A 25,678-nucleotide genomic window follows, 5' to 3' on the forward strand; every position below is an offset into this window, starting at 1 on the left:
ACTTCGGCAGTAGTAAAGGCTAAGCACGATATTTGGTTATAGTAGAGGACCGAGCAATAGTATGGTGCTTCTTGTAGCACTAGGTATAAGACAAAGGTTGTGGTAGAGGTGCAATCATCATGATTGCCAGCCCAATCTGAATTAGAAAAGCCATGAAGAATTAATGGAGATTATCAATGTAAAAGAGACTATGATGGATTATGTATTTGAGATACTGCAATAATCTTTTTGTGGTAGCTAGTGAGTTTGCAAGGGTGAGTGCAAGAACTAAAAAATTTTGTTCAAAAAAGAGGAGATGTCTAGTCATTCAAAGATAAATATTGAAGTGATCCAATCACACGCTGATATTCAGTAGCATTTGTAAATGGAGAATCATCCTTTAGGATAAAGATAGTTGAAACAGAAAGAGGAATGGTAATGCTTTTAGCCCCATCCATTATTGTACATTCTAAGATATCTTTAATATATTTTTGTTGGCTGAGGAAGAGACAACTCCTTGTTGAGATAACTTCTACACCCAAAAACTAGTGAAGATTGCCCATATCTTTAATAGAGAACCTGGATGAAAGAGTCTAAATGAAATGTGCAACTGAAGTGGAGCAAGTCGCAATAATAATTAAATCATCAACATATACAAGGGACTAAATGATGATACCAGCCTTGTGATAGACAAATAAAGAAGTGCCTACCCGTGAATTAACAAACCCATAAAAAAGATGAAAGAACTTAGCTCCTTCTACCAAGCTCGAGGAGCCTGTTTGAGGCCATAAATAGCCTTATGCAACTTGCAAACATAGGAGGAAAAGTTGTGATCAACAAAACCAGATGATTGGGCCATATATCTTCTTTGATAGAGTCCTTTGTAAGAAGGCATTACTAATATCCAATTGATGTATATTTTAGCGTAGAGTAAAAGCAAGATATAAAACCATTCGAATAATTATAGTTTTAACCATAGGAATAAATTTCTCAGTAAAATCAAGGCCTGAATGTTGATGAAAGCTCTTGGCGACTAGTCTCGCCTTATACTGCTCAATATTCCCATCTGGTTTTCGTTTGATTATGAAAATCCATTTGCAATGCGCAATATTTTGAGATGGATTTGGAGTATCAACTCCTATGTGCCATTTCGAACAAGAGTAGTAAATTCCTTGCTCCTTACTCATTATTATTCTTCATTTAGGATCCTTTAAAGCTTAAGAGACACAACATGGTTCATATGATAAGGGTAATGGGTGTTTGGTGGTGGCATGAATATGTTTGGGTTTTACAATGTTATTTTGGGAACGATTTGTCATTGAGTGAGTGCGTAAGGGTGGATGAAGATGAAGTATAAGAAATTTGTACAGGAGGCAACATGATCAATAAGGAATAGAGGCATCACCTTTTTTAGTAGCCTTGAACGAAGCATAAAAGTTATTAGCATCAAATGCAAGCATTTGTGGTAGCACACTCTGAGGTAACAGGTGTGAAGCACTAGGAATAGAAAAATGTGGAGTTAAAGAAGCAATTAAAGACTCAGACATACCCCAAGAATTGATGCTAGAATTAGTGAGCCATGGCAATTTTTATCAATTAATGTGAATAATGGATATTCATTTTCATTAAACTAAACATGGCAAGAGACAAAGACATTGTGTGTGATAGGATCGAAACACTTATAGGCACTTTGCGAAGATAAGTACCCAACAAAAACATAAGCATGTGATTTTTTGTTCAAGTTTATTTCCAGTGTAAGGTTTTAACCATGACTAAAATAAACGCCCAAAAATTTTCAGCTTTTGATAATTGGGTGTAACCTAAAAGGTTTGTCAAATGGTGTTTGATAATTAAGAGCAATAGTGAAAAGATGATTAATTAAGTATGTAGAGGCTTAGAAGGTGAATAGATATTCATTTTCATTAAACTGAACAGGGCAAGAGACAAAGAAACTAGGTGTAATAGGATCCAAACACTTGCATGCACTTTGTAAAGATATGTACCCAACAAACACAAGCAAGTGATTTTTGGTTCAAGTTTATTTTTAATGTTAGGTTTTAACCATGGATAATGTAAACACTCAAAAGTTCTCAGCTTTTGATAATTGAGTGTTAACTTAAAAGGTTTGTCAAATGGTGTCTGATAACTAAGAGCAATAGTGAGAAGATGATTAATTAAGTATGTGGCAGCTTAGAAGGTGACTGGATATTAATTTTCATTAAACTGAACATGGCAAGAGAAAAAGACATTGTGTATGATAGGATCGAAACACTTGTATGCACTTTGTGAAGATAAGTACCCAATAGAAACACAAGCACATGATTTTGGTTCAACTTTATTTTTAGTGTAAGTTTTTAACCATGGATAATGTAAACACCCAAAAATTCTCAACTTTTGATAATTGGATGTTAACACAAAAGGTTTGTTGAATGGTGTCTGATAATTAAGAGCAATAGTGAGAAGATGATTAATTAAGTATGTAGTGGCTTATAAGGCATGGCTCCAAACGATAGAGGCATGGAGGCTTGATGAAGTTGATTTGGCCCAGTTTCAACGACATGACATTCATTGCGACCATTATGTTGAGGTGTATGGGGAGGAGTGGTGAAGTGAGAAATCTGATGGGAATTAAATAATGATTTTAAATTTTAATATTCACCCCACCATCAAAATAAATTAAAATAATGGGCGATTTGAAAAGCCTTTTCAACAATGTTTTAAACTTGAAAAACACGTTAGACATATTAGATTTGAAAGGAAGTGGGTAAAGCCAAACATATTTAGTGAAGTGACCATGAATATGACATAATATTTGAAACCATCAATAGATTCAATTGGAGCAAAGACCCAAAACATTGGTGTGAAGTTCTAATAAACCTTTGCTACAAAGTGTTGACACATTGAATGAAAGCCTATGGCTTTTATTAAAAGGGCATGAAATTAAAGAAAAAGTAGAAGACAGTGACGGAAAAAGTGCTTCTTAAAGAGAAATTGCAAAATTTGAGTAGATGGATGACCAAGACTCAATATTAATCATTAGTGGAGTGTTTAGTGCCCACAAAAACCACTGGAGAGGGGCTAGTAAATTCATGCTACATCAATCGCCACTAATAGGTATTATTCTTTTTTGGTCCCTTAAAAAGTGTCTCCTTTGTGTTCAGATCCTTCACCCAAAGACAAGCAGGTGAGAACTCAATAGAAGCATTATTAGATTTATGAAAATGAAATATAGAAAGTCGAGGCATGCAAAGAACATTTTCTAAGTAAAAAAAAAGAGAGGGTAAAGAGAGATGAGTTGTCCTTGAAATACAAGTCTGCAACCCAAGAGGGGGGGTGAATTAGTATTTTAAAAATTATCCTAACAAAACCACACAACAATCCAATCTAACGCCTTAATAAATTCGAAAGCAATAAGTTCAATAAAAGCACAATAACAAATCAGTAGGAGAGAAGAGAAACAAACACACAAATTTTTACGTGGTTCGGCAATCCTTGCCTACGTCCACGCCTCCAAGCAATCCAAACTTGAGGATTTCACTATCCAAGCCTTTCAAGGCTTCAAATGTTTACAATTGACTTCAAGGTGTCAATGAACTTTTACAACAAAAAGATTATCTCTCAATCTCTTCACTCAAGTGTCTCACACACTCAAACACTCACAATTAAGATGAGGAATTGAAGATTATAATAAAAACTCTCTTAAAGAGTAGATATACAAATTGAAGAACAAAAGATGATTCAAGGTTTTATGATTTGCGAAATGAGAGCTCAATGAACGTTATGTGCTTTTTAATTTTGCTTGCCAGAGAGCTTGAAAATGAATTAGATTTGAGTTTATATAGTTTGAGCTCAAAAACTAGCCGTTATGCATATTTTGGTGATAACCGGCTTACCGTTTACAGAATCCGGTTAGTCGCTTTTATGTTACCGTTAAGGCAAAAATTTGAATTTTAGAACATCCGGCATGCCGCTTACGATATCTGGATAGCCGTTTATGCTCCAGAAGCTTACTGCCCAAATCTGGATAGCCGCTTGCTGCAATAACTGCTACAGTGAACTATTTTTTAAAATTATAATTTAACCCCAAAACATTTATAAAATTATATTATGACCCAAAACGTTATGAAAGTTTTCAAATAGGTCCAATTTTAGAATTTCTAAATAATCATTTGTCAATCTCAAAACTTTCTGAAATTATGATATCACCCAAACCATGTGAAATTATAGAATGACCCAAAATATTTAAATACTTTCAAATAGGTCCAAATCCGAAATTTTAAAACAATATCAAAGATTATAAAATACTTTCATTTTAGTCCAAAACACTTAAATTCGTAAAATCATTTTCTTATTATAAAGACACAATTCATAAATCTTTGTTTAACTAATACATATGGTTTGTTATCATCAAAATCAATATTGATAGCCATATAGGCTAACAATCTCCCCCTTTTTTATGATGACAAAATACATTATAAAAATTTAATTTAGTTATGAAAAGCTCCCCCTTAATCAATGCAAGGTTAAAAAAAAAATTGATTCAAAAATTATTTAAAAGATTCCCCCTGCAAACATACATATTTTTATAACACATATTATATTATTCTCCCCCTTCATCATCAAAAAAATAAAATCTTCCCCTATTAATCATAAAAAACTCAATACAAGCATATTAGTTCAAAAATATCTAAATCATAAGAAAACAACATAATAAACAGTCAAAACAGATCCATATCATCCAAAACAATACATAATCCAACAACATAACAACCATCTATAAAATCGAAAATAAAAGTACATAAAGCAGTAAATGAAATGTAGTTGTGTCCAAGTACAAGCATAAGAGACTACTGAGGTGGTGAGGATGGTGACGATAGAGGAGGATATGGATATGGAATGCCGAAGTGCTCAAAGAGGAGGCGCTGTCCATGAATGAGCTGCTGCTGCTGCTGCTGAAACTCAGTCTGCCGCACGAAAGTGTCCGCACCTCATCCATAAGTTAATAGGAAGCGGTATATCGGTTTAGACTTGGAAATCTTTTTGCTTATTAATTTTGGCCTCTTCAAGATACTAATAATAGAAAATGAAAGGAATAGATAAAATTTACAGATTCAAATAGAATTATACCACAAGGATGCAAAATTGATAAAAGGAAACCCTAAAAATACTATTCATGCGACACTGTTCATGAGATAATGTTCACGCAGCACCTTTTATGATCTTTTTTTTAGTTTTTTTAATACTGGAATAAGAATGAAAAATCTCAAACAAGAATGAAAAACAATAAAGATAGATGAATCTGACCTTGGAACCTAAACTCTGATACCAAAATGATACGAACCCCACTAAGAACTAACGTAACCCTAATTAATTTAGTCTCTAGGATCAAATCTAAACCTAGAATTGAATGGAACCATGACTCGATGCTCAATGAAAGCATGAACCTTGGTACTTGAGGATGCCACAATCAATCATGAATGATCTGATTGATAGCCAAGAGTTTGAACACCGTGGAAATCCAATAAGTTCAAAGAGTTTGTTTAAGAACAAAAGAGAATTAACTCTCTCACCAATTGCATCAAAAACCGATCTCTTTGTTTATTGGATGCGAATACATTATACAGGGTTGGTTACAAGAATTTTTAAAAATAAATCCTAATATGAAATCAAATCAAAATCCTAATCTAAAGCAAATAAATTAGAATCCAAATCAAATCAGAATCCTAATATAAGTGAATAGGAAAGAATATTAATCAAATTAAAATTCTAATCTAAGCAAATAGGAAAGGATCTAAATCTAAATCAAAATCATAATCGACTTAAATGCCTTATATTAATTAAAATGGAAACTTGGCAATTCAAAGAGAAATAACTAATTTGTTTCTCTACTAGCCTCCTCAAGAAATGAGAAAGTATCCGAAAAAGAAAAACAATATATTTTCCGGTTATAATGTGCAAGCCAACTTCCTATTTCATGAAAGTGATTATTTGGAAACTTCAAGAGCTTGAATTATTCATTTATCACGTGTGATTCTTCAACGGAGTTCTAGGAATTTGATTGACCCCAAGTTGCTTGAATAAACCCATTAAGCATTTCTTTGAATTTCTTTGCTCGAGCTCTTGTGACCGGTCTGATGAGAACTTGAATAGGATCTAAATGTACCTCATCTCATGTGCTTGTGATAGTTTTTTCCTCAATCTCATCATCCTCAAACCTAAATAAAGAATAATCTTTTGAGGACGGCGATACATAATGCCCAAAAGATCAACTATCAATTTAGGCCCAAGGGCATGTTGTTTTAAAGAATGAAAAGTGCCAACCTACATAACTAGGGCCCTACTGAAGTTAGGGCCAAGTCCTAACCAAGATAAAGTGCATGTGGGCATATCAAACCATGGGATTATAATGGGCTTAGCTAGGTTTCTATAGAAAAACTAAATATCATAAGTTCATTTATGTAATAATAAATTTTAAAAATATACAAAGGAATCCCTACGTGTCTCTTACATTTTGTAACGAAGCTTTTACTTGCTATGCAAAATCCTCTTTTTAAGAATCCGTATTGATATTAAAAAGTAAAGAGATTTTAAATATTTTGATAATAAATCATCTAATTTTAGTTATAAAAGTGGCGTGTTACAGTCTAGAATAAGATAAAACATTTATAGTAACTGTAAGAAAAATCAAGGTAAAAGCAAGAGAATTGCCTTGCTTGAACCTTCCGCACCCTACAACTACTAAAATTGCTGAGAATGATGCCTCCAATTTGGGGGTATGGAGGAATTCCCAAATAGAAAATTGATGACAAAGAAAAGTTGGTTTGATTCAATTCTGGTGTTTGGAACTCAACCAAATAAAATTATGCTGCGATTAGGAAATAAATTCTTTCAATCATTCTTTGTGTCACTAAATTCCAGGATGATCTACCTAATTAGAAATTATTGATGAGTTTGGATTGTAAAAAGTGTGAAAGAAATTCTTTTGAAAGATGTAGAAAATCTTGCTTCTAAGAAAATATTTGCTAGATGGCAAGCTTTAATATCTATTTTTTTGAATTTGATATTGAATTTATAAAAGATGAAAATGATTCTCTTTCTAATTTCCTAACCTGTGAGTCTTTACAGGGCTCCCAAGAGAATTGGAAAACCACTACTTGAGCGAACTGAAGCAGAATCATCTTTAGCAAACACGCTGAAGCATTATTTCCCTTTTCATAATTCAGTGTAAAAGAATTGCTATCATATAAGGAAGACACTCAAATAGGAGTACCCTAGAAATTACTAGGCAATGTCTATTGGATCATTTTAGTCCAACTGTTTCCCCAAAAAATAGGCTCTTCTACTAGAAAATACTTGACAAAAGTGGTTCAGTGAAAATCACATATAATTATAAAAAGAATGACATTAGATTCTCCAAATTCCTGATACTGCGAGTTTGGACACCTTTTGGCTGGGGTTTGGATCTTTTGAAATAAGAGAAGCGAAAGATCGATATATGTATCCAAGAAAAATACAACTCCTATAACTATATAGGAGCATAGGAAGCTTTCCTCCATTATCTGAATGACAATCTTTCTCAGAGTTGGTTTGCATAGTTCCATCTTACAAAATCCAATGATGAATTCCCAAATTGATATAAAATTCGGTTTTATCATTGGAGTGCATTTGAACGTACCTTCCCCATAGATGTTCATCCTTCATTCCAAAAAATTTGGAATATTAGTATATAGGTAATTAACAGACAATAATGTAGAGGCATTCTTATAGTTTGTGGTTTTCTATAAAATCCTATAGATAATTAAATGACAATATGAAACTCTGAGCAAAATCCTTCTCTGCTAATTATTCTAGCACTTTGCTTTGTTATCAAGATTCACTGATGGCCCAAGTGTGACTATGCTCATCTGTTGCCTAAAGATTTTAAAACTTATCTAGTCAAAGTCATGAATAGAGAGCTCATGGAAATTGAAGGTCCTCCATCTCTAACTGCCATCCCTAGCCTCATCAAAGAAAATGCAAAACATCTATGTCTAGAGGAAATCAAGAATAGGATTAAAAAGGCTTTTGAGAAGTTGGACTCATTTAGTTATAATACTTCTAACCTGGACTACAACCTATGTGGCAACCTAACGGCTCAAGACCTATATGCAATGTGAAGACTGGATCAACTCTTATCCCTATAGAACACGTGGTCTTCATTTTTGGTGTTGGTGGGAGTAATGGAAAAGGAAAAGCCCCTATTTATAGATACAAACATGGATTTCAAATGCACTACACTAAGAGATGAGATAACATCTTTAAGTTCAACAAGAAATGATAACGCTCTAGGTGTTGGTACACATAGACACACTAGAGTAAGTGCTAACACACATAGACTTACTAGAGCATACATTGTCTCCTAAATAAAAGCATAAGTGCTGACACATATAGATACATAGGGTTTTGTCTCCCATAATAGACAAGTTAATGAATAGTAGGAGATATTCTTCTCCTTTTCCACTACTCCAACTAACAATAAAAATGAAGACCACCTATCCTATGGCATTGGAGTCGATATGGTCTTCATATTACATATGGGCCTTGAGCCATTGGGCTGCTATATGGGTCGTAGGCCGGATCAAAAGTATTGGAATTAAATGATTTAGACTTCTCAAAAGCTTTTTTTATCCTCTTCGTGATTTCTTCTAGGGCTACATGTTTTGCTTTTTCTTTAATGAGGCTAGTGATGATGGTTAGAGATAGAGGACCTTCAATTTCAATAGGCTCTCTATGAGTGACATTGACTAGACAAGGTTTACAATTTTAGGTAACAGACAAGCATAGTCATACTTGGGCCACCAGCAAATTTTGATAACATGAAGAGGTACCGGAAAAAACAGTAAAGAAGGATTTTGTTTAGATACTTCATGTTCCTATTTAATTATCCATGGGATTTCATAGAAAGCTACAAACTAGATTACCTTACTTTATTGTTAATTACCTACATGGTGGAAGATATTTGCAATTGTACCCTAGTGATAAAACCAAATTTCAAACTAGTTTGGGAATTCATCGTTGGTGTTTGTAAGACGGAACTATGCAAACAACTGTGAGAAAGACTCTTATTTTGCTAATGGATAAATGCTTCCCATGTTTCTATATGGTCATAGTAGTTGTATTTTCCTAGGTACATATTTTAGTCTTTCACCTTTCTTATTTTCAAAAGATCCAAACCCCAATTAGAAGGGGTCTAATCTTGTAGTATCAAGATTTTGAACAAGTAGATGTCGTTTTTGGAAAAATAGTTGGACTAAAATGATCTAATAGACATTGCCTTGCAATTTTTAGGCACTCCTCTTCGAGTGTCTTCCTTCTGTGATAGAACCTCCTTCTTAACGTAATTATAAAAGGAGAATTGATCCTTCTGCATATTTGCTGAATGATGATTCTACTTTAGTTTGCTCAAGTAGTGGTTTTGCAGATCCCTTCGGATCCATACAAAAACTCATAGGTTTGGAAACCAGGAAGAGACTTTTTATAAATTCAACATCAACTTAAAAAATAGGTAACATAGCTTGCAATCTAGAAAATATTTATTGAGAAGCAAGATTTATTTACATTCTTCAAAAGAACTTATTTTTTTTTTTACATTTTTACAATTTACACTAATCAAGAATCCTGATTAAGTAGATCATTCTAGAATTTAGTGACACAAAGAACAATTGAAAAAATTTCTTTCTTAATTATAGCATAATTTTGATGGGTTGCATTCCAAACAACTTTTCTTTGCCATCAATTTTCTGTTTGAGAATTCCTTCATAGCCCAAATTAAGGCATCTATCTCAACAATTTTATGAGCTGTACGGTGTGGAAGGTTTAAGCAAGGTAATTGTCTTGCTTTGACCTTAATTTTTCTTACAACTTCTGTACATTTTTTAATCCCATTATTGGAGGTTCCTTTTGAGCATGACATACAGAGGTTTAGCTTCAACGGCTAATTCATTGTAGAAATCTGCAATATAATTGAGACTTCCCAAGAACCTTTATAATTGTTTCTCACCTCTAATCTCGTCAAGAAAATTGGAACTATAGAATCATTACCAATATATCATGGCCAAGGAATCTAACATTGATTTGGAAAAGTTTTATCTTCCTACTACTGAACACAACCAGCCCTTCCCTTTTGATGATTTTGTGAAAGTGGCAGAGATGCTTCTAATGGTGCACAATGTCTTTAGAAAATATTAATACATCGTCAGAACAAGCGATAATAAAATCCACACATGGATTAAACATATAATTCATTATGTTTTGGAATTCTGATGGCGTATTTTTCAATCGAATGCCATGACATTCCATTCTTAATAGCCGAATGATACAGACCCCGTCATGAACTAACGCGACCCTAATCAATTTAGTTCCCAAGATCGAATCTAAACCAGGGATGGATTGGAACCTCAACCCAATGCTTATTAAAAGCACGAACCTTGGTATGAACTATGGATGGTCTGATTGATAAGTCAAGAGTTTGAACGCCACGAAAATCCGATAAGTTTAAAGAGTTCGTAAAGAACCAAAGAGAATTAACTCTCTCACCAATTGCATCAAATACGAGTACTTTATATAGGGTTGGTTCAAAATTTTTTTTGGAAATAAATCCTAACCCAAAAATCAAATCTAAATGTAAATCTTCCCTAATAGGAAAGAATCTAAATCAAATCAGAATCCTAATATAAGTAAATAGGAAAGAATTTAAACCAAATCAAAATCCTAATCTAAGTAAATAGGAAAGAATCTAAATCAAATCAGGATCCTAATTGGCTTAAATGCCTTACATCAATTAAATGAAAACTAGGCGATTAAAAAAGAAATAACTGATTTGTTTCCTTAATAGCCTCCTCAAGAAACAGGAAAGTATCTGAAAAAGGAAAATAATATATTTTCCCGCCATAATGTGCAAGCCAACTCCCTATTTCATGGAAGTGACTCTTCAAGAGCCTGAATCATGCATTTATCATGTATGACCCCTTCAACGAGCCTCCACGAATTTGATTCAGCTCAAGTTGCTTGAATCAATCCATTAAGCGCTTCTTTGAATTTCTTTGCTCGAGTTCTTGTGACGAGTCCGACAGGGACTTGCATAGGATTTGAATATGCCTCATCCCATGTGCTTGTGATAGTTTTATCCTTAATCTCATCACCGAAAGGAACAGTAAAAATACTAGTCTTTCTTAATAATTTGAATTTGTCGATAACTGCTCTTCATATCGAACTTGAAGAAGACTTTTGCTCTATCAAGCCTTTTTAATAAGTTTATCTCATTTGGAATTGGATAACATATCCATCTAAGGACTTTATTCAAAGGCTTGTGATTAATGACTAGTCTTGATGTTACTCTATCAATTTCAGCTATGTTTTTTAACAAAAAGGCTAGACAAGCCCATGGAGAGTAGCTTTTTTTTTTTAATTAGCTTCATGTTAAGAAGTTCTACTACCTCTTTCCTATATAGCTCTAAATGTCTATTGTTCATTTGGATTGTCTTGCTTTGGTTGTAATATCCTTTTCTTGAAATTCTTGTTCATATGGACAACTCAGTTGATGCTTCTTTCTTTCCCAAAAAGCATTTAAGTGATTGAAACAAACTTCTTCTTCAACAATTTCATGAAAATCTTTTATTTTTTTTAATAAATTTGTAGAACTCAACATTTCTTCAAGAATCTTCTATTGTACTTCTCTTTAAGAAAAAAGAGAAACCTCTATTTATTTCTTATTCTCTTATTTAGGCAATGAATTTCATGCCATTTTTATTGAAGTCAAAATCTAACTTTATGCCCTTCAATGTTTACTTTTATCCCTTCACCATTAATGGTTAGCAAATAAAGCATATTCAAGAAAAGGGATCCAAAAATTCAAGAATGACTCTTTGGGTGAGATTTTTCACTAAAATGATGGAGGTCTTAAGGCATTTTCCTCGTAAGCAAACCATTACCACTGAAAGCTTGTAATCTACTAGCACTTTGCTTCTAGTGGTAGTATTGAAAATTTAGGGAGATACTTTGATAGAATCAACATTTTTTCAATGCAATTTAGAAAAGCTTCTAAACTGATTAAAGCTATAATACCATAGATGTAATCTTTTACCGCTTTTATCGTGACTTTCGAATACGACTTTGAGTTACTGTCCTGATAAAATTGAGGACAAAACTATCACAAGCACGTGGGATGAGGCATATTCCAATCCTATTCGAGTTCCCTTTGGACCCGTCACAAGAGCTCATGCAAAGAAATTCAAAGAAGCGCATAATGGGTTGATTCAAGCAACTTGGGTTCAATCAAATTTGTGGAGGCTCATTGAAGGAATTGCACATGACATTCATACTATTGAATGCGTGATTTAGGCTCTTGAAGTTTCCAAATAATAACTTTCATGAAATCACGAAGTTGGCTTGCACATTATGACGGGAAAATATATTACTTTTGTAACACCCCAAATCTAACACGTGCGGAGCACGTGAAGAAGGAGGTTACTCACAAATCATAATCTTTACTCATAAGTTTCAAACTGAAATTCCTCCAATTCTTATTCAAATAAATCCATAAATCCAAACGTCAAATACTAAATAATCTCTCTCGAGGACATATAAAAATAATAACAAAAGTCTCAAACTCCAAATTACACGTTCATAATAAAAGTAACTAAATAGAAACACAAGTCTATTCCTCCTCTTATTCAATAGCAAACGGAAACTGGAAATCATTAACTCCAAAGCTAAGTGCACCTCTCAAAAGAAACTTAATCTGCAAAAAAGTAATGACGAGGGGTGAGCCGTCAACTCGGTAAGTAAAACCATTCCTAACACACTAGGCCTATCGATACCAAAAATATTGCAAGCCTTCTTTTGTTTAAAGCATATATCATAATCCATAATTTTCATAAAACGATATATCACAATAACATAAGATAAATTCTTAATAATTCAGAATATTCAAAAGCATATTTACTTACGAATCAACTCATGTAATACGTATACAGAAAACAAACAGGTTAGCTCATGTCACATAGTGTCACCTATAGTCCCGGTGACCCGGCCAGAAACATAATCAGAATATCGTGTGCACATTCAGAACAGAAACCCAGTACTGGTCCAGACAGATATATCGTATATTACGATCAGAATCAGAATAACTATGGACAATGAGCCAAAACATTAAGAATCTCATACAATCATCAATAATTGAAATCAAACATAGGTACAAAACATTCGTATCAGTTTCATAAAAGTTCATATCAATAATATATGCTTGCATAACATTTTAAAGATAACATCATAAAAGGTTGTCATGTCATAAAATCATTTACATATTAAAAAGCATTTATAAAATACTTTGTTAAAAAGAATGGTTTGAAAACATTTACATAAAGCTAATTTTTTTATCAAAATTAGTAATCCTTTAAGTAGTATCAAAACATTTATACTTATAATAATAATAATATCAAAATGCTTCTACATATCCAGTACATTAGGAATGAAGTTACTTACCTCGACAAATGAACTTGGATTAACACACCTCTAAGCTTCTAAGAGCCTCAAACACCTTCAAAACCTTAAACAAATACAAGATATGACAATCAATAACTTATTCTAAGAATTTGATTTTCTAATTCATACCCGTACAGGTCTGATTCTCAGAATTTTAACTCTTAATCCAAGTCTCAGAATGATATAAAATCCTATGGAACCATTCTGGACATCCATGAGTACCCCATGTAAAATTTACAAGAGAATCCGATATCAAAAACATTTTAAAAACTATTTACTTCTCAGCAAATTCGAAACTGTTTTCACATAATCTAAACCAAACAGAATGGGTTCCGTGATTTTTATAAAATAAAATACTAATAAGAAAATTATGAAATTAAAACTGCGAATCCTAGACACATATATTAACATACATATAAACTTTGAGAATTTTTTGAGTTCATTTGGTGGTACAAATAGTCTTTTGAATCTGATCACAATACTGGAATCGTGGATTTCCAGTGCAGTGGTTTCTATTTCCAAAATACGTATAAAATTGAAAACGAAGTTGAATTTAATGAAATAAAATTTAATCAAGAAGCCCTACATGTCTAGTTTCCAGAAATATAAATTTTATAAGAAAATTCGTTCAGAAAATATAGCTTTAAAAATTCGAGATACTCATGCTGTTCAGAATAAACGTTGTGAACTTACCCGTCGCTTTGAGTCTCTCCTAAACAAAGGTTTGAATCCTAAGATTTGGGTAGGAGCGTAAAGAGCAGCAGAGAAGAAGGATAAACGTTGTGAACTTAGGGTTATGGAAGGGGGAAAAGTATGTATTTATAGGGGATCTTAAGAAACCCTATTCAATAAGGAAAAATAGCCCTTTTCCAAAATGATCTCATAAATAACCTCTATTTAATTAGTACCCCTTTCTAAATAAGGGTTATAGGCCACCCATAATTCTCAATGAAAGCCCAATTTCCATAATTTAATATGTATGGGAATTTGTGGCGTTACAATTTCTCCCCTCCTAACAAAAATTTCGTCCTCGAAATTAAAAGGTTACCTTATGCATGGTAGGGGTGGGCAAAATCGGGTTCGGATCGGGTTCGGATCAACCCGATCGGGTTTCGGGTTGGTCGGGTTGGGTAAAAATTGATCCGAACTTCACCCGAACTTAAAACCCGATCCGATCCGATCCGAATTAATTCGGATCGGATCGGATCGGGTTAAAAAGTCGGGTGGAGTTCGGATCGGATCGGATGCGGGTTAAGTCGGGTTCGGATTAAATTCGGGTTATTCGGATGAAATCGGGTTAATTCGGGTCGGGTTAATTCGGATCGGATTCGGGTTAATTCTGGTTCGGATTAAATTCGGGTTATTCGGATCAATTTGGGTTAAAATTAATTAATTTGGCAATTTGACAATTGGGGATCAAACGTAACTTTAATTGAATTACTCCATTAATTATCTTTAATTAGAGGGAAGAGAGTGAAAGGGAGGAAAAAGAAATTGTATGACTTTTAATAAAATAACTTATAAATTTAGAAATTATGTACATATGTTAAAATATTATTTGTTAATGGTTTCATATTAGATTATAAAGACCTAAAACATCACGCTAGAATTTCTCCTGTCCAAAATTTTTTCACAATCAAAAAATAAATTATTTTTTACAAATTTTAATCTTATCCTATGGTCATGTTTGTTCAAAATTCAAAGAAAACCTTAACAAGTTGCTATGTGGCACAATAATAAGTCTTAAACTCTTAATGTCTTATAGTAAAAGATAAAACCCATTAAATCTAATATTAAAATATAATAAATCACAAAAAAAGAAAACCCTCTACCAAATGGCATAACTCAATCAGTGACATTAATTTTGTCCTGGGGCCACACGTTGATACTTGATAAGGAAATATTTTTTTTTCTATTTTTTTTTTCTTTTTGGCTTTTTGCCATGGGGACCTCTGGAGAAGTGGAGATACAGCCGTTTAAAAGAAAACTTAGATACACTTTGCAATTTGCATACACTTTATCTAATCCAAAAGACAAACACAACAAACGCAAGGGATTGATTCATTTTCATTCTGGCAATAACAACATGAACATGCATGTCCTTTATAAAACAAGGACATTTCTCTTTCACTATTGTCACCTTGCTAACTAAGATATTTCTTTCCCACCTTCCTTGTCCTCCCTCATTCATTCATCCATTCATTTCAACCAACAAAAAAAGAAAACTACTATAGAATTAAATTCAAATGATTCAAAATTAAAAATTAACACAAAGCATAAAATTAAAATTAACACAAAATTTAAATTTAATAGTCTCCATCCAAAGCGCAATGTCCAATTCTAAAATCTAAACATTAATCTTTAGAACACAAAATTAAACATAATTAAATAGTTTCCATTTTCCAAAACACAAATGACAAAGTTCCAAAATCCAAAACACAACAAAATTTAAATGTAAATGTAGATCAACTTCCTCTACGACTCCACCGTTCCTCGCAAGCACTTTGACAACTTTTAACTTCAATTTCTTCTACTCCAAGTCGAAGAATTGAAGCATATATCCCCTAGGAAAAAATTGAAAAAATAATAGATAATCATTTAACTACTTTCTTTAAGCCACATGACAAATAAAGGGACATTAAACACAAACACATATGCCCAATTCATGTGTGTACTTGATTAAATATAAGAAAAAAAATTAAGTCAATTGTGGCTTATTTCATGGCATTCATCATCAAGTAAATTTAATAATAATCTTAATTCCTAGGTAATACCATTCCAACAATTTCAATGTGTCTAAAATAAATGAAACAATTATAAATTAAAACTATAACAACTATTATCTATTATTATAGTGTAAATTACAACCTAAACATATAATATGAAATTATAAATAATAATAAATATTAAGAATTACCTTTCAAATATCCATAACACCCATATCAGCACTCACTGTTTCCACCGTTGAAGCTTGTGATCTTACAAACTCTTTAAAATGTTAAAAAAAAAATGAAATTAGTAAGTAACTTAAGTACATGTAAATGCTATTTATAAAGTTATAATACATCTTAAATTTATAAAATATGAGAAAAATATTACCTTCTTGTAGCTCCATATGGAATATCTGCTCTTTAATATCTTCCTGAAGGTTATAGACAGGATTAGCAAAAAGTTTAGCTTGTAACCAATTTTCGATACATATCAATGCCTCAACCATACAAGGGGTCAAAGAACTCCGATATTCGTCAATGACGCGACGCCCTGTGCTAAAGGCAGATTCAGATGCCACTGTGGAAACAGGAACAGCGAGGACATCCCTTGCAATTTTCTCTAATATTGGATACTTCGATCCATTAACCTTCCACCAAAGCAAAACATTGAGCTTAAGATTGCTTGGATCTTCAACTGGGTCACTCAAATATCGTTCCACCTCAGATACTACTCTCTTGCCCTCATTCTGAACAAACACTTTCTGAGCATACCCAAAGAAAGGGCGAGAAACTCGGAAAATGTCATCACCATCACCACTAGGACCCTCTGACAAACCAACCTCATTTGTAAAATAAGGAGAATAACTTGTACCACCATAACTGCCACTAGGAGCACTCTCACTACACATCGATGGTGTGGAACTGGAGCACATTGCACTATATGCATCATAAAGCTCATTCAACAAATCTTTCACTGCTTTGGTCATTTCTTCAACTTTCCAACCATCATTGGTAAAAATGATCTCAAAAATATGTTTGGCAAAGTCCATTTTAGCTCGTGGATCAAGAATAGAGGCAACAATCAACATTTTATTTATCTTCCCTGAAGACTCCCAATATTTATCAAATTTTTCCCTCATTTGATAAGCCATAGCCACCACCCAAGGATCTCTACTTCCTTCTAATGCAGTCAATGAGCTCTCAATTAAGCCAATGGTATCATAACAAAGATTAGAAGTCACACTCAAAGAAGCAGAAAATAACAATGTGGCATCATAAAATACCTTAAAAAACTTCACAATTCGCCCTGCACTCTCCCAATCCTCAGGTCCAGGCGGGCCCACCCTCTTAACGTTATTTTCTTTCTCAAGAAAATATGCCTCATATGGTTTATCCACCTCTGCCATTCTATCAAATGCTGCCTGAAACTTCAACGCAGTCATCAACATTAAATAGGTGGAATTCCACCTAGTAGGACAATCTAAAACAACCGTTCCATTTGGACATTTCACTTGTTGAGCACACTGTTTAAATGCCTGTAGCCTCGTTGTGGAGGATCTCACATACTTCACAGCATTCCGGATGGCGGCAACACTAGCATGCAATTCATTCAACCCCGAAACAACAATCAAGTTCAAAATATGTGCACAACAACGCACATGCATATATTGACCCGCCAATACAATTGCATCATCATTCCTCCAACCAAGTAATTGCATAGTCACATAATTAACAGCAACATCATTTGTACTGGCATTATCAACAGTTATTGCAAACAACCTCTCTATCCCCCAATCTTGTAAACAAGCTACAATCTTTTTACCGATTGTTTTCCCTCTATGATCTTCAATCACACTGAAACTAATAATCCTTCTGTTCAAACACCAGTCACTATCAATAAAATGAGCTGTGATCACCATGTAGCTCATGTTTTGAACAGAAGTCCATAAATCAGTGGTAAGAGACACTCGCTCTTTGTTGTTGCAAATCAAACTCTTCAACATTATCTTTTCTTCCAAAAATAAATCCATAACATCCCTACCAACAGTTCTCCGAGATGGCATAACAAACTGTGGAATGGCTACACTACAGAAATGCCTGAACCCTTTGTTATCCACAAAACTAAGTGGCAACTCACCCATAATGATCATTTTGGTGACTGCCCTTCTACAAGCGTCTTGACTCCACCCTTTAGCCAAAACCATATTACTTGCATTTCCTTCCCCACCCTCAGTTGTCAAGTTTTGTTGACTTCCCTCTTGTTGTTCCCGGAATGTCTTGTATGCAAGGCAAGCCAGTATATGATTTCTCATATTTGTAATCCCATCACGCCTTGAATGACATTGATATTGTCTACCACAATAGTTGCACTTGCATTTGTTTGGATTGTCCTCGAGCAGAGTAAAATGATTCCACGTCGCAGATCTTTTCTTCATCGCTGGTCTTTTCCGCTTTGCCTTTTGAGTTCCTTCCATTTGAACACTTTGATTGTCATCATCACTCATTGAATTCGATCTTGAGTGTCCAGACATCTAAACATACAAATAAATAATTATTAATCATTAATTCATAAATTAAAACACAAAAAGACTATTAAAAAAAATCTACTTAATAGTTAGTATTACAAATTGATTCAAATAATTGTTAATTTAATTTATGAAACTTTTTGAAATCGATATTTCCAATTTTCCACCATAATGTTTATATATGATCAAGAATTCAAGATGCATATTCCATAAAAGAAAACCAAGAAATTAAAGTAATTATTTAATTTATAAATCTAATTATCCATTGGCCAAAATAAATAATATTAATTACATATCCGTATCTTAAATTCTTAATTCTTATTATGCCCACATTATATGTGCTTAACCACTTAATATTTACTTATTGGTTAATGGTTATCATGCAATTAATTAAATTGATTAATTATTTGTTGAAGTTAAAACTTGAAACTACTGCAATTAAATTGGTTAATTTTTTGTTGAAGTTGAAACTATTCTACAAATACACATATCATATGACATATATAATTATAATTTATATTGTAACATAATATTTAATTTTAATTTTTAATCTAACATTACTATTCATACAAAAAATCAATTATTAATAAGTAACAGAAAATTAATGCCGGATTATTTTCATTTTATTGATAACATTTAACAATATATAATTAACATTTACAATTAACATTTCTCAAATAACATATAAAAAATAACAATTATAATTAATCATTAATGCATATATAACTATATATTATATACGGATATACCATCACTTAAACAAGTTCAAACTTCAAAAGCCGGATTTGCTTATTCGGTTCGGGCTTCAAGAGTTCAGTTCCAAATCCAAACTTTCAACTTCCAAAACAGAGAGTGAAGAGACCTTTTGAGTTTTGAGATTGGAGCCGTGACCCGTGACCGTGAGGCGTGACCGTGAGGGTGTGGTGGCCGGATGTCAACACTCAACAGGCGTGACTCGTGAATGCCAATGGTGGAGACTCGAGCGGATCGGAGGCAGCTTGCCGGGTGGATCTTCAATCGGACTGAGTGATGGTGGAGTGGAGGATTCAAGGCTTGGATCCGGAGCTTGGTTGCAGCAGATCTGTAGATCGGGTCACGATCTTCGCGAATCAGCTTCGGCTTCAGTTCGGGTCGTTCTCGGCAGCGGTTGCTGCGTGTGGTGGCCGATTGAAGGTAGCTCCGTGAACTGTGCGTGTGTGTTTGCTGCGTGTGGTGAGCGACGGAGGTCGTGAGGCGGGAATGGGTGTGGGTTGACTGCTTGTGCTTAACGGCTTGAGTGCTGGTTTCAGACTTTCAGTGATTTGTGTGTGACAGTGAGGGTTTGTGATATCGTGAGGCAGTGACTGGTGAGTGTTTGACTGTTTGAGTGAGTGAGGGTTTGTGAGCCAAAATGAGACTTTGCTTTGCTCGTGTTCTGTTCTTGTGAATTATTGAATTATTTTGTTGCGGTGAGGTGAATACTTTGTGAATTACTGTAAAATGCAAATCCGTGAGTCTGTGTAAGTGTAACACTGTGAAGTCTGTGACTCTGTGATGTGTGATCTGTAGATTCTGTATTCTGTGAGTAAGTGAGTTACTGATTGTCTGATTCAGTGATTGTGTTGTATACTCATGTGAGTGTGTATTTGTATTTTGTATTCTGTTACTAATTTGTATTTGCCAAATTTTTTTTCTCAACCCGATCGGGTTTCACCCGATCCGATCATGATCCGATCGGGTTGAGACAATTTCACCCGATCGGGTTTTGTTCACCACCCGATCCGATCCGAACCCGAAATTTTTCGGATCGGATCGGGTCGGATCGGGTCGGGTCGGATATTTTGCCCACCCCTAATGCATGGAAGAGTTGAGGATACTTCTCCAACATTTCTGCTTCTCTCTCCCAAGTGGCTTCCTCAATAGAATGATTCATCCATCGTACCTTCACTAGGGGAATAACTCTATTCCTTAATACTTGTTCGTCTCGATCGACAATCTCAATAGGCTGTTCCTCATACGACATGTCTTCATTTATCTGAATCGGTTGATAGTCTAGCACATGTAAAGGGTCTGCAATGTACTTTCTTAACACAGACACATGAAATACATTGTGAAGCCTAGACAGACTTGGTGGTAAAGCTATGCGATAGGCCACCGGACCAATTCTCTCTAAAATCTCAAATGGTCCAATAAATCTAGGGCTAAGCTTTCCTGTCTTCCCAAACCGAAACACCCCTTTCCATGGCGATACTTTCAAGAAAACAAAATCTCCTTTTTCGAATTCCAACTCACGTCTACGACGATCTGCATAACTCTTCTGTCTGCTCTGAGCTGTTTGAAGACGTCCTCTAATCAACTTGATTTTATCAACAGTAATCTGTATTAATTCTGGATCCAAAAGTTTTCTTTCACCAACTTCATCCCAGCAGATTGGGGACCTACACTTTCTTCCATATAATGCCTCAAATGGTGCCATGCCAATACTCGAATGGAAGCTATTGTTATAAGCAAATTCGATCAACATTAGGTGCTCTTCCCAACCACCACTCAAGTCTAGGACGCAAGCTCGAAGCATATCCTCAAGGGTTTGAATAGTCCTTTCGGATTGCCCATCTGTCCGTGGATGAAAAGCAGTGCTAAATCTCAATTTCGTCCCCAACTCTTTATGTAAGCTAGCCCAAAATCTTGAAGTGAACAGTGGATCTCTATCAGACACTATTGACACTGGAACTCCATGAAGCCTCACTATCTCCTTAATGAACAACTTAGCTAGTTGCCCTACATTGTCTGTACTTTTCCTTGCCAAGAAATGAGCTGATTTCGTCAATCGATCAACAATTACCCAAATGCAATCACATCCCCTCCTAGAACAAGGTAATCCAGAAACGAAATCCATTGTTATGTGTTCCCATTTCCACTGAGGAATAGGAAGCGTTTGTAAAGTTCCTGCTAGTCTTTGATGTTCAATCTTTACTTGTTGGCAAACTAAACACCGAGACACAAAAGCAGCAATATCTCTCTTCATATTCCTCCACCAAAAACTTTGCTTTAGATCACGATACATCTTAGTACTACCAGGATGCATACTGTAAGATGATTCATGAGCTTCTCTTAAGATCTCCGCCTTCAACTCTTCGTCTGCTGGCACGCATAACCTTTGTCCCAACCATAATCCATCCCCATTATCAAGTCTAAATCCGGGCTTATGTCCTTTGCTCACATCTTCACGGATTTTATTGAGTTCTATGTCGTTCTTCTGAGCTACCTTAACTCTATCAATTAGAGTGGGTTGGACTGTCAAATGTGCTAACACGTCTGCTTGCCCATGAGTAACTACCTCAATCCCACATCTCCTCAAGTCTTTTACCACATGAGATTGCATGGTGATAAGATGAGCCATGCACCCAGATGATTTCCTACTCAAGGCATCCGCTACCACGTTTGCCTTACCTGGATGGTAATTAATAGAACAATCAAAATCCTTTACCAACTCCAACCATCTTCTTTGCCTCAAATTCAATTCCTTTTGAGTAAACAAGTACTTCAAACTCTTATGATTGGTGAAGATCTCACAAGTGTCCCCATACAAATAGTGTCTCCAGATTTTTAGAGCAAACACTATAGCAGCCAATTCCAAATCATGTGTTGGGTAGTTTTGTTCATGATTCTTTAGCTGCCTAGAAGCATATGCTATAACCTTACCATGTTGCATTAAAACGCAACCCAAACCTTTTCTGGAAGCATCACTGTAAATCACAAAACCTCCACCTTCAGAAAGGAGAGTTAAAACAGGGGCAGTCACCAAATGACTCTTGAGCTCTTGAAAGCTCTTTTCACATGCCTCATCCCAATTGAACTTCACATTCTTCTTAGTCAAATTAGTCAATGGTGCTGCTATGCTAGAAAATCCTTTGACAAAGCGCCTATAATAACCTGCCAATCCTAAGAAACTCCTTACTTCAGTCACACTAGGAGGCCTTTCCCAATTCACAATTACCTCCACTTTGGCTGGATCTGCTGAAATACCATCCTTCGTCACTATATGTCCCAAAAACATCACACGATCAAGCCAAAACTCACATTTCTTAAATTTTCCATACAACTTCTTCTCTCGCAATGTTTCTAATACAATCCTCAGGTGCGTCTCATGCTCCTTCTTACTCTTAGAGTAAATTAATATGTCATCAATAAAGACGATGACAAACTGGTCAAGATAAGGTTGGAAGATCCTATTCATCAAATCCATGAACACTGCAGGAGCATTAGTTAATCCAAAAGGCATAACTAAGAACTCATAGTGTCCATAACGAGTTCGAAAAGCTGTCTTCGATACATCCTCACTTCTTATTTTCAATTGATGGTAGCCAGATCGTAAATCAATTTTAGAGAATACCGCTGCACCTCGTAATTGATCAAAGAGGTCATCAATTCGGGGAAGAGGGTATTTATTCTTGACGGTAACCATATTCAACTGCCGGTAGTCTATACACAACCTCATTGAACCATCTTTCTTCTTTACGAACAAAACGGGAGCACCCCAAGGCGACACACTAGGACGAATGAAACCCTTATCTAGTAATTCTTGTAGCTGGACCTTTAGTTCTTTTAATTCAATGGGTGCCATCCGATATGGTGCCTTGGATATAGGTGTAGTACCAGGAACTAATTCTATAGTAAACTCAACCTCTCGATCTGGGGGTAGTCCCGGAAGATCTTCAGGAAATACATCAATAAACTCCCTTACAATAGGTATGTCTTCAAGGCACGCCCCATCGGGATGGTCAGCAACTATATACGCTAAAAATCCTTCACACCCCTTCTTTAGCATTTTCATTGCCTTAACCATAGAAATCAAAGCTTTATGACTCTTATGATTCCCTTGAAAATGAAATTCTTCCTCACCAGGTAGGCGAAAAATAATTTCCTTAGCAAAACAATCTATTGAAACATGGTAAGGTCCTAACCAATCCATCCCCAAAATCAAATCAAAATCGTGCATCTCTAAAGGTAGGAGATCCACAAGGAATTCTTTATCACACAATCTGATCACACATGACTTATAGACATGATCTATAAACTGGCAATCCCCCATAGGGGTACTAATTGTCACGTGAACATCCAGTGGTGTGATAGGCACATTAGCATAACGGGCAAACACACAAGATACAAATGAATGTGTAGCACCAGGATCAAAAAGAACTTTGGCTTCTCTAGAGAATAAGGACAATGTACCTGATACTACATCATTGGACACCTCAGCATCTTTTTCTGTTAGTGCAAAAACACGCCCTTGCACCCTCGGTTTCTTCCTCTGCCCTTCGTTAGTCTGAGTATTTGTAGTCTCGCTACGTCTCTTTGGGCAATCCATAATCCTATGCCCAGATTCTCCACAAGCAAAACAAGCTCCAGTTTTCCAATGGCATTCACCAGGGTGCCTCCTTTCACAATGTCGACAAATGGGGTAGTTCCTCCGAGCAGTGTCATCAGGAACACCCTTGTTATCCCATTTGTTACCTCCACCATTATACTTCTGGGAGTGAGGACCCTGCCTATAAGAACTTCCATTTTGCGGTCCACCTTGTGGATTCTTCTTATTTCTCTGATCCCTTGTAACTTGGGCTTCAAGAATATCCTTCTCCGCAAGAATTGCTCGGTCCACCAAATCGGCATAATTGTTAATCTTAAGGATGGTCAATCGCCCTTTAATGTTAGGACGTAACCCTTCCAGGAACTTCCTACACTTACTACCTTCATTAGCAACCAAGGTATGAGCAAAACGAGAGAGGGCAGTAAATTGTTCCTCATACTCCGCAACAGACTTTGTTCCTTGAGTCAACCTCAAGAAATCAGCCTCCATCTGATGTCGAACTCGTTCAGGAAAATACTTTTCATGAAAAGCCTCCAAAAATAACTCCCAAGTAATGGGTGCATCTTGCAAGCCAGCCCTTATGAGATGAGATTTGGCATCCCACCAGTGGTCTGCCTCACCCTGAAGGACAAATGAGGCTAATATTACCCTTTGATCATCATTACAACCCATAGCCACAAATATCTTCTCCATCTGTTTTAGCCATGCCTCTGCAACCATGGGATCGGTAGTCCCCTGAAAGGTAGGTGGTCCCAATTTCTTAAATCGTTCTAAGTTCACCATAGCCCCATGATCTCTTGCGCCACCTTGCCTTTCAACTGGCACATTCTCTTGTGCCCCAACTCTGCCTCTAGCCATATCTTGAATTAACTTACTTTGTTGTTCCATCAATCTAAGCATTGCGCGCATCATAGGATTTCCTTCGTTAGCCATCTCGTGCAAGGTTGGGTCAGCGTCGTCAGCGATACCTAAAACATCTCTCGAGCTAGAGGCATGCCTAGCACCTCCCTTACGTGACATCTCTTGACTATAACACGGAGAATAAATAAATAATTAAAAAGGGGTAAATAATTCATAGCTAAAGGTCGTGCAAGCGCGCAGAGTACTGAATAAGTAGTGTAACTAAGAAAATTTGATATTGTAAACAAGAGCAATAAATATTTCATTCTACGTTAATACCAAAGATCATATAACAAGAGTTATTACAAAGTCGCAAGCAACATAGAAAGCCAAAAAGACCAAAATAGAATTACTAGTTACTCCTTGCCTTAAAATATTTAATCACTCTATTAACCTCAATAAAGTCTACAGAGTTTCATGTCCTACAGCCACAAAGTTCATAGGTGTACTCAACCGGATAGGAAAAGGATCTATCTTTACTTTCCTTTCCTTAGTCGTGACTCCATCTGTCTCTATTTCCTTAGGAGTTCTATAAGGTAGTTTATTTAGACCTGGAGATACCCATCCTTTGCTATAGTAAGGCTTAAATCGAGGTCCTGTCCAAAATAGGCGACGTATTACAAGCTTATTCTTGTTAGCTCCCTTGCCATAAACACGTAGTCCACGTATAGCCTCATTGAGCTTCTTTCTTGAAG

The 25,678-nt window shown here is 35.3% G+C and overlaps 1 protein-coding gene and 1 long non-coding RNA gene across 2 annotated transcripts; both read right to left on the minus strand.

Annotated features, from left to right (window-relative positions):
• Window positions 1-12,440: 12,440 nt before the first annotated feature.
• On the minus strand, window positions 12,441-14,493 carry LOC127899046 (uncharacterized). Its single transcript, XR_008050837.1, has 3 exons — window positions 14,194-14,493; window positions 13,501-13,564; window positions 12,441-12,757 (listed from the first exon to the last, which is right to left on the minus strand). It is a non-coding gene; the product is annotated as an uncharacterized LOC127899046 (long non-coding RNA).
• A 9,344-nt stretch (window positions 14,494-23,837) lies between these two features.
• LOC127899335 (uncharacterized) lies at window positions 23,838-25,103 on the minus strand (the record flags this gene model as incomplete). The annotated part of the gene is made up of 1 exon (XM_052432692.1): window positions 23,838-25,103. A coding segment is annotated over exon 1 (1,266 nt), but the record flags the coding sequence as incomplete, so codon positions are not given.
• Window positions 25,104-25,678: the final 575 nt, after the last annotated feature.

This window comes from Citrus sinensis, chromosome 8 (genome assembly GCF_022201045.2).
Source record: "Citrus sinensis cultivar Valencia sweet orange chromosome 8, DVS_A1.0, whole genome shotgun sequence".
Lineage (NCBI taxonomy): Eukaryota > Viridiplantae > Streptophyta > Magnoliopsida > Sapindales > Rutaceae > Citrus > Citrus sinensis.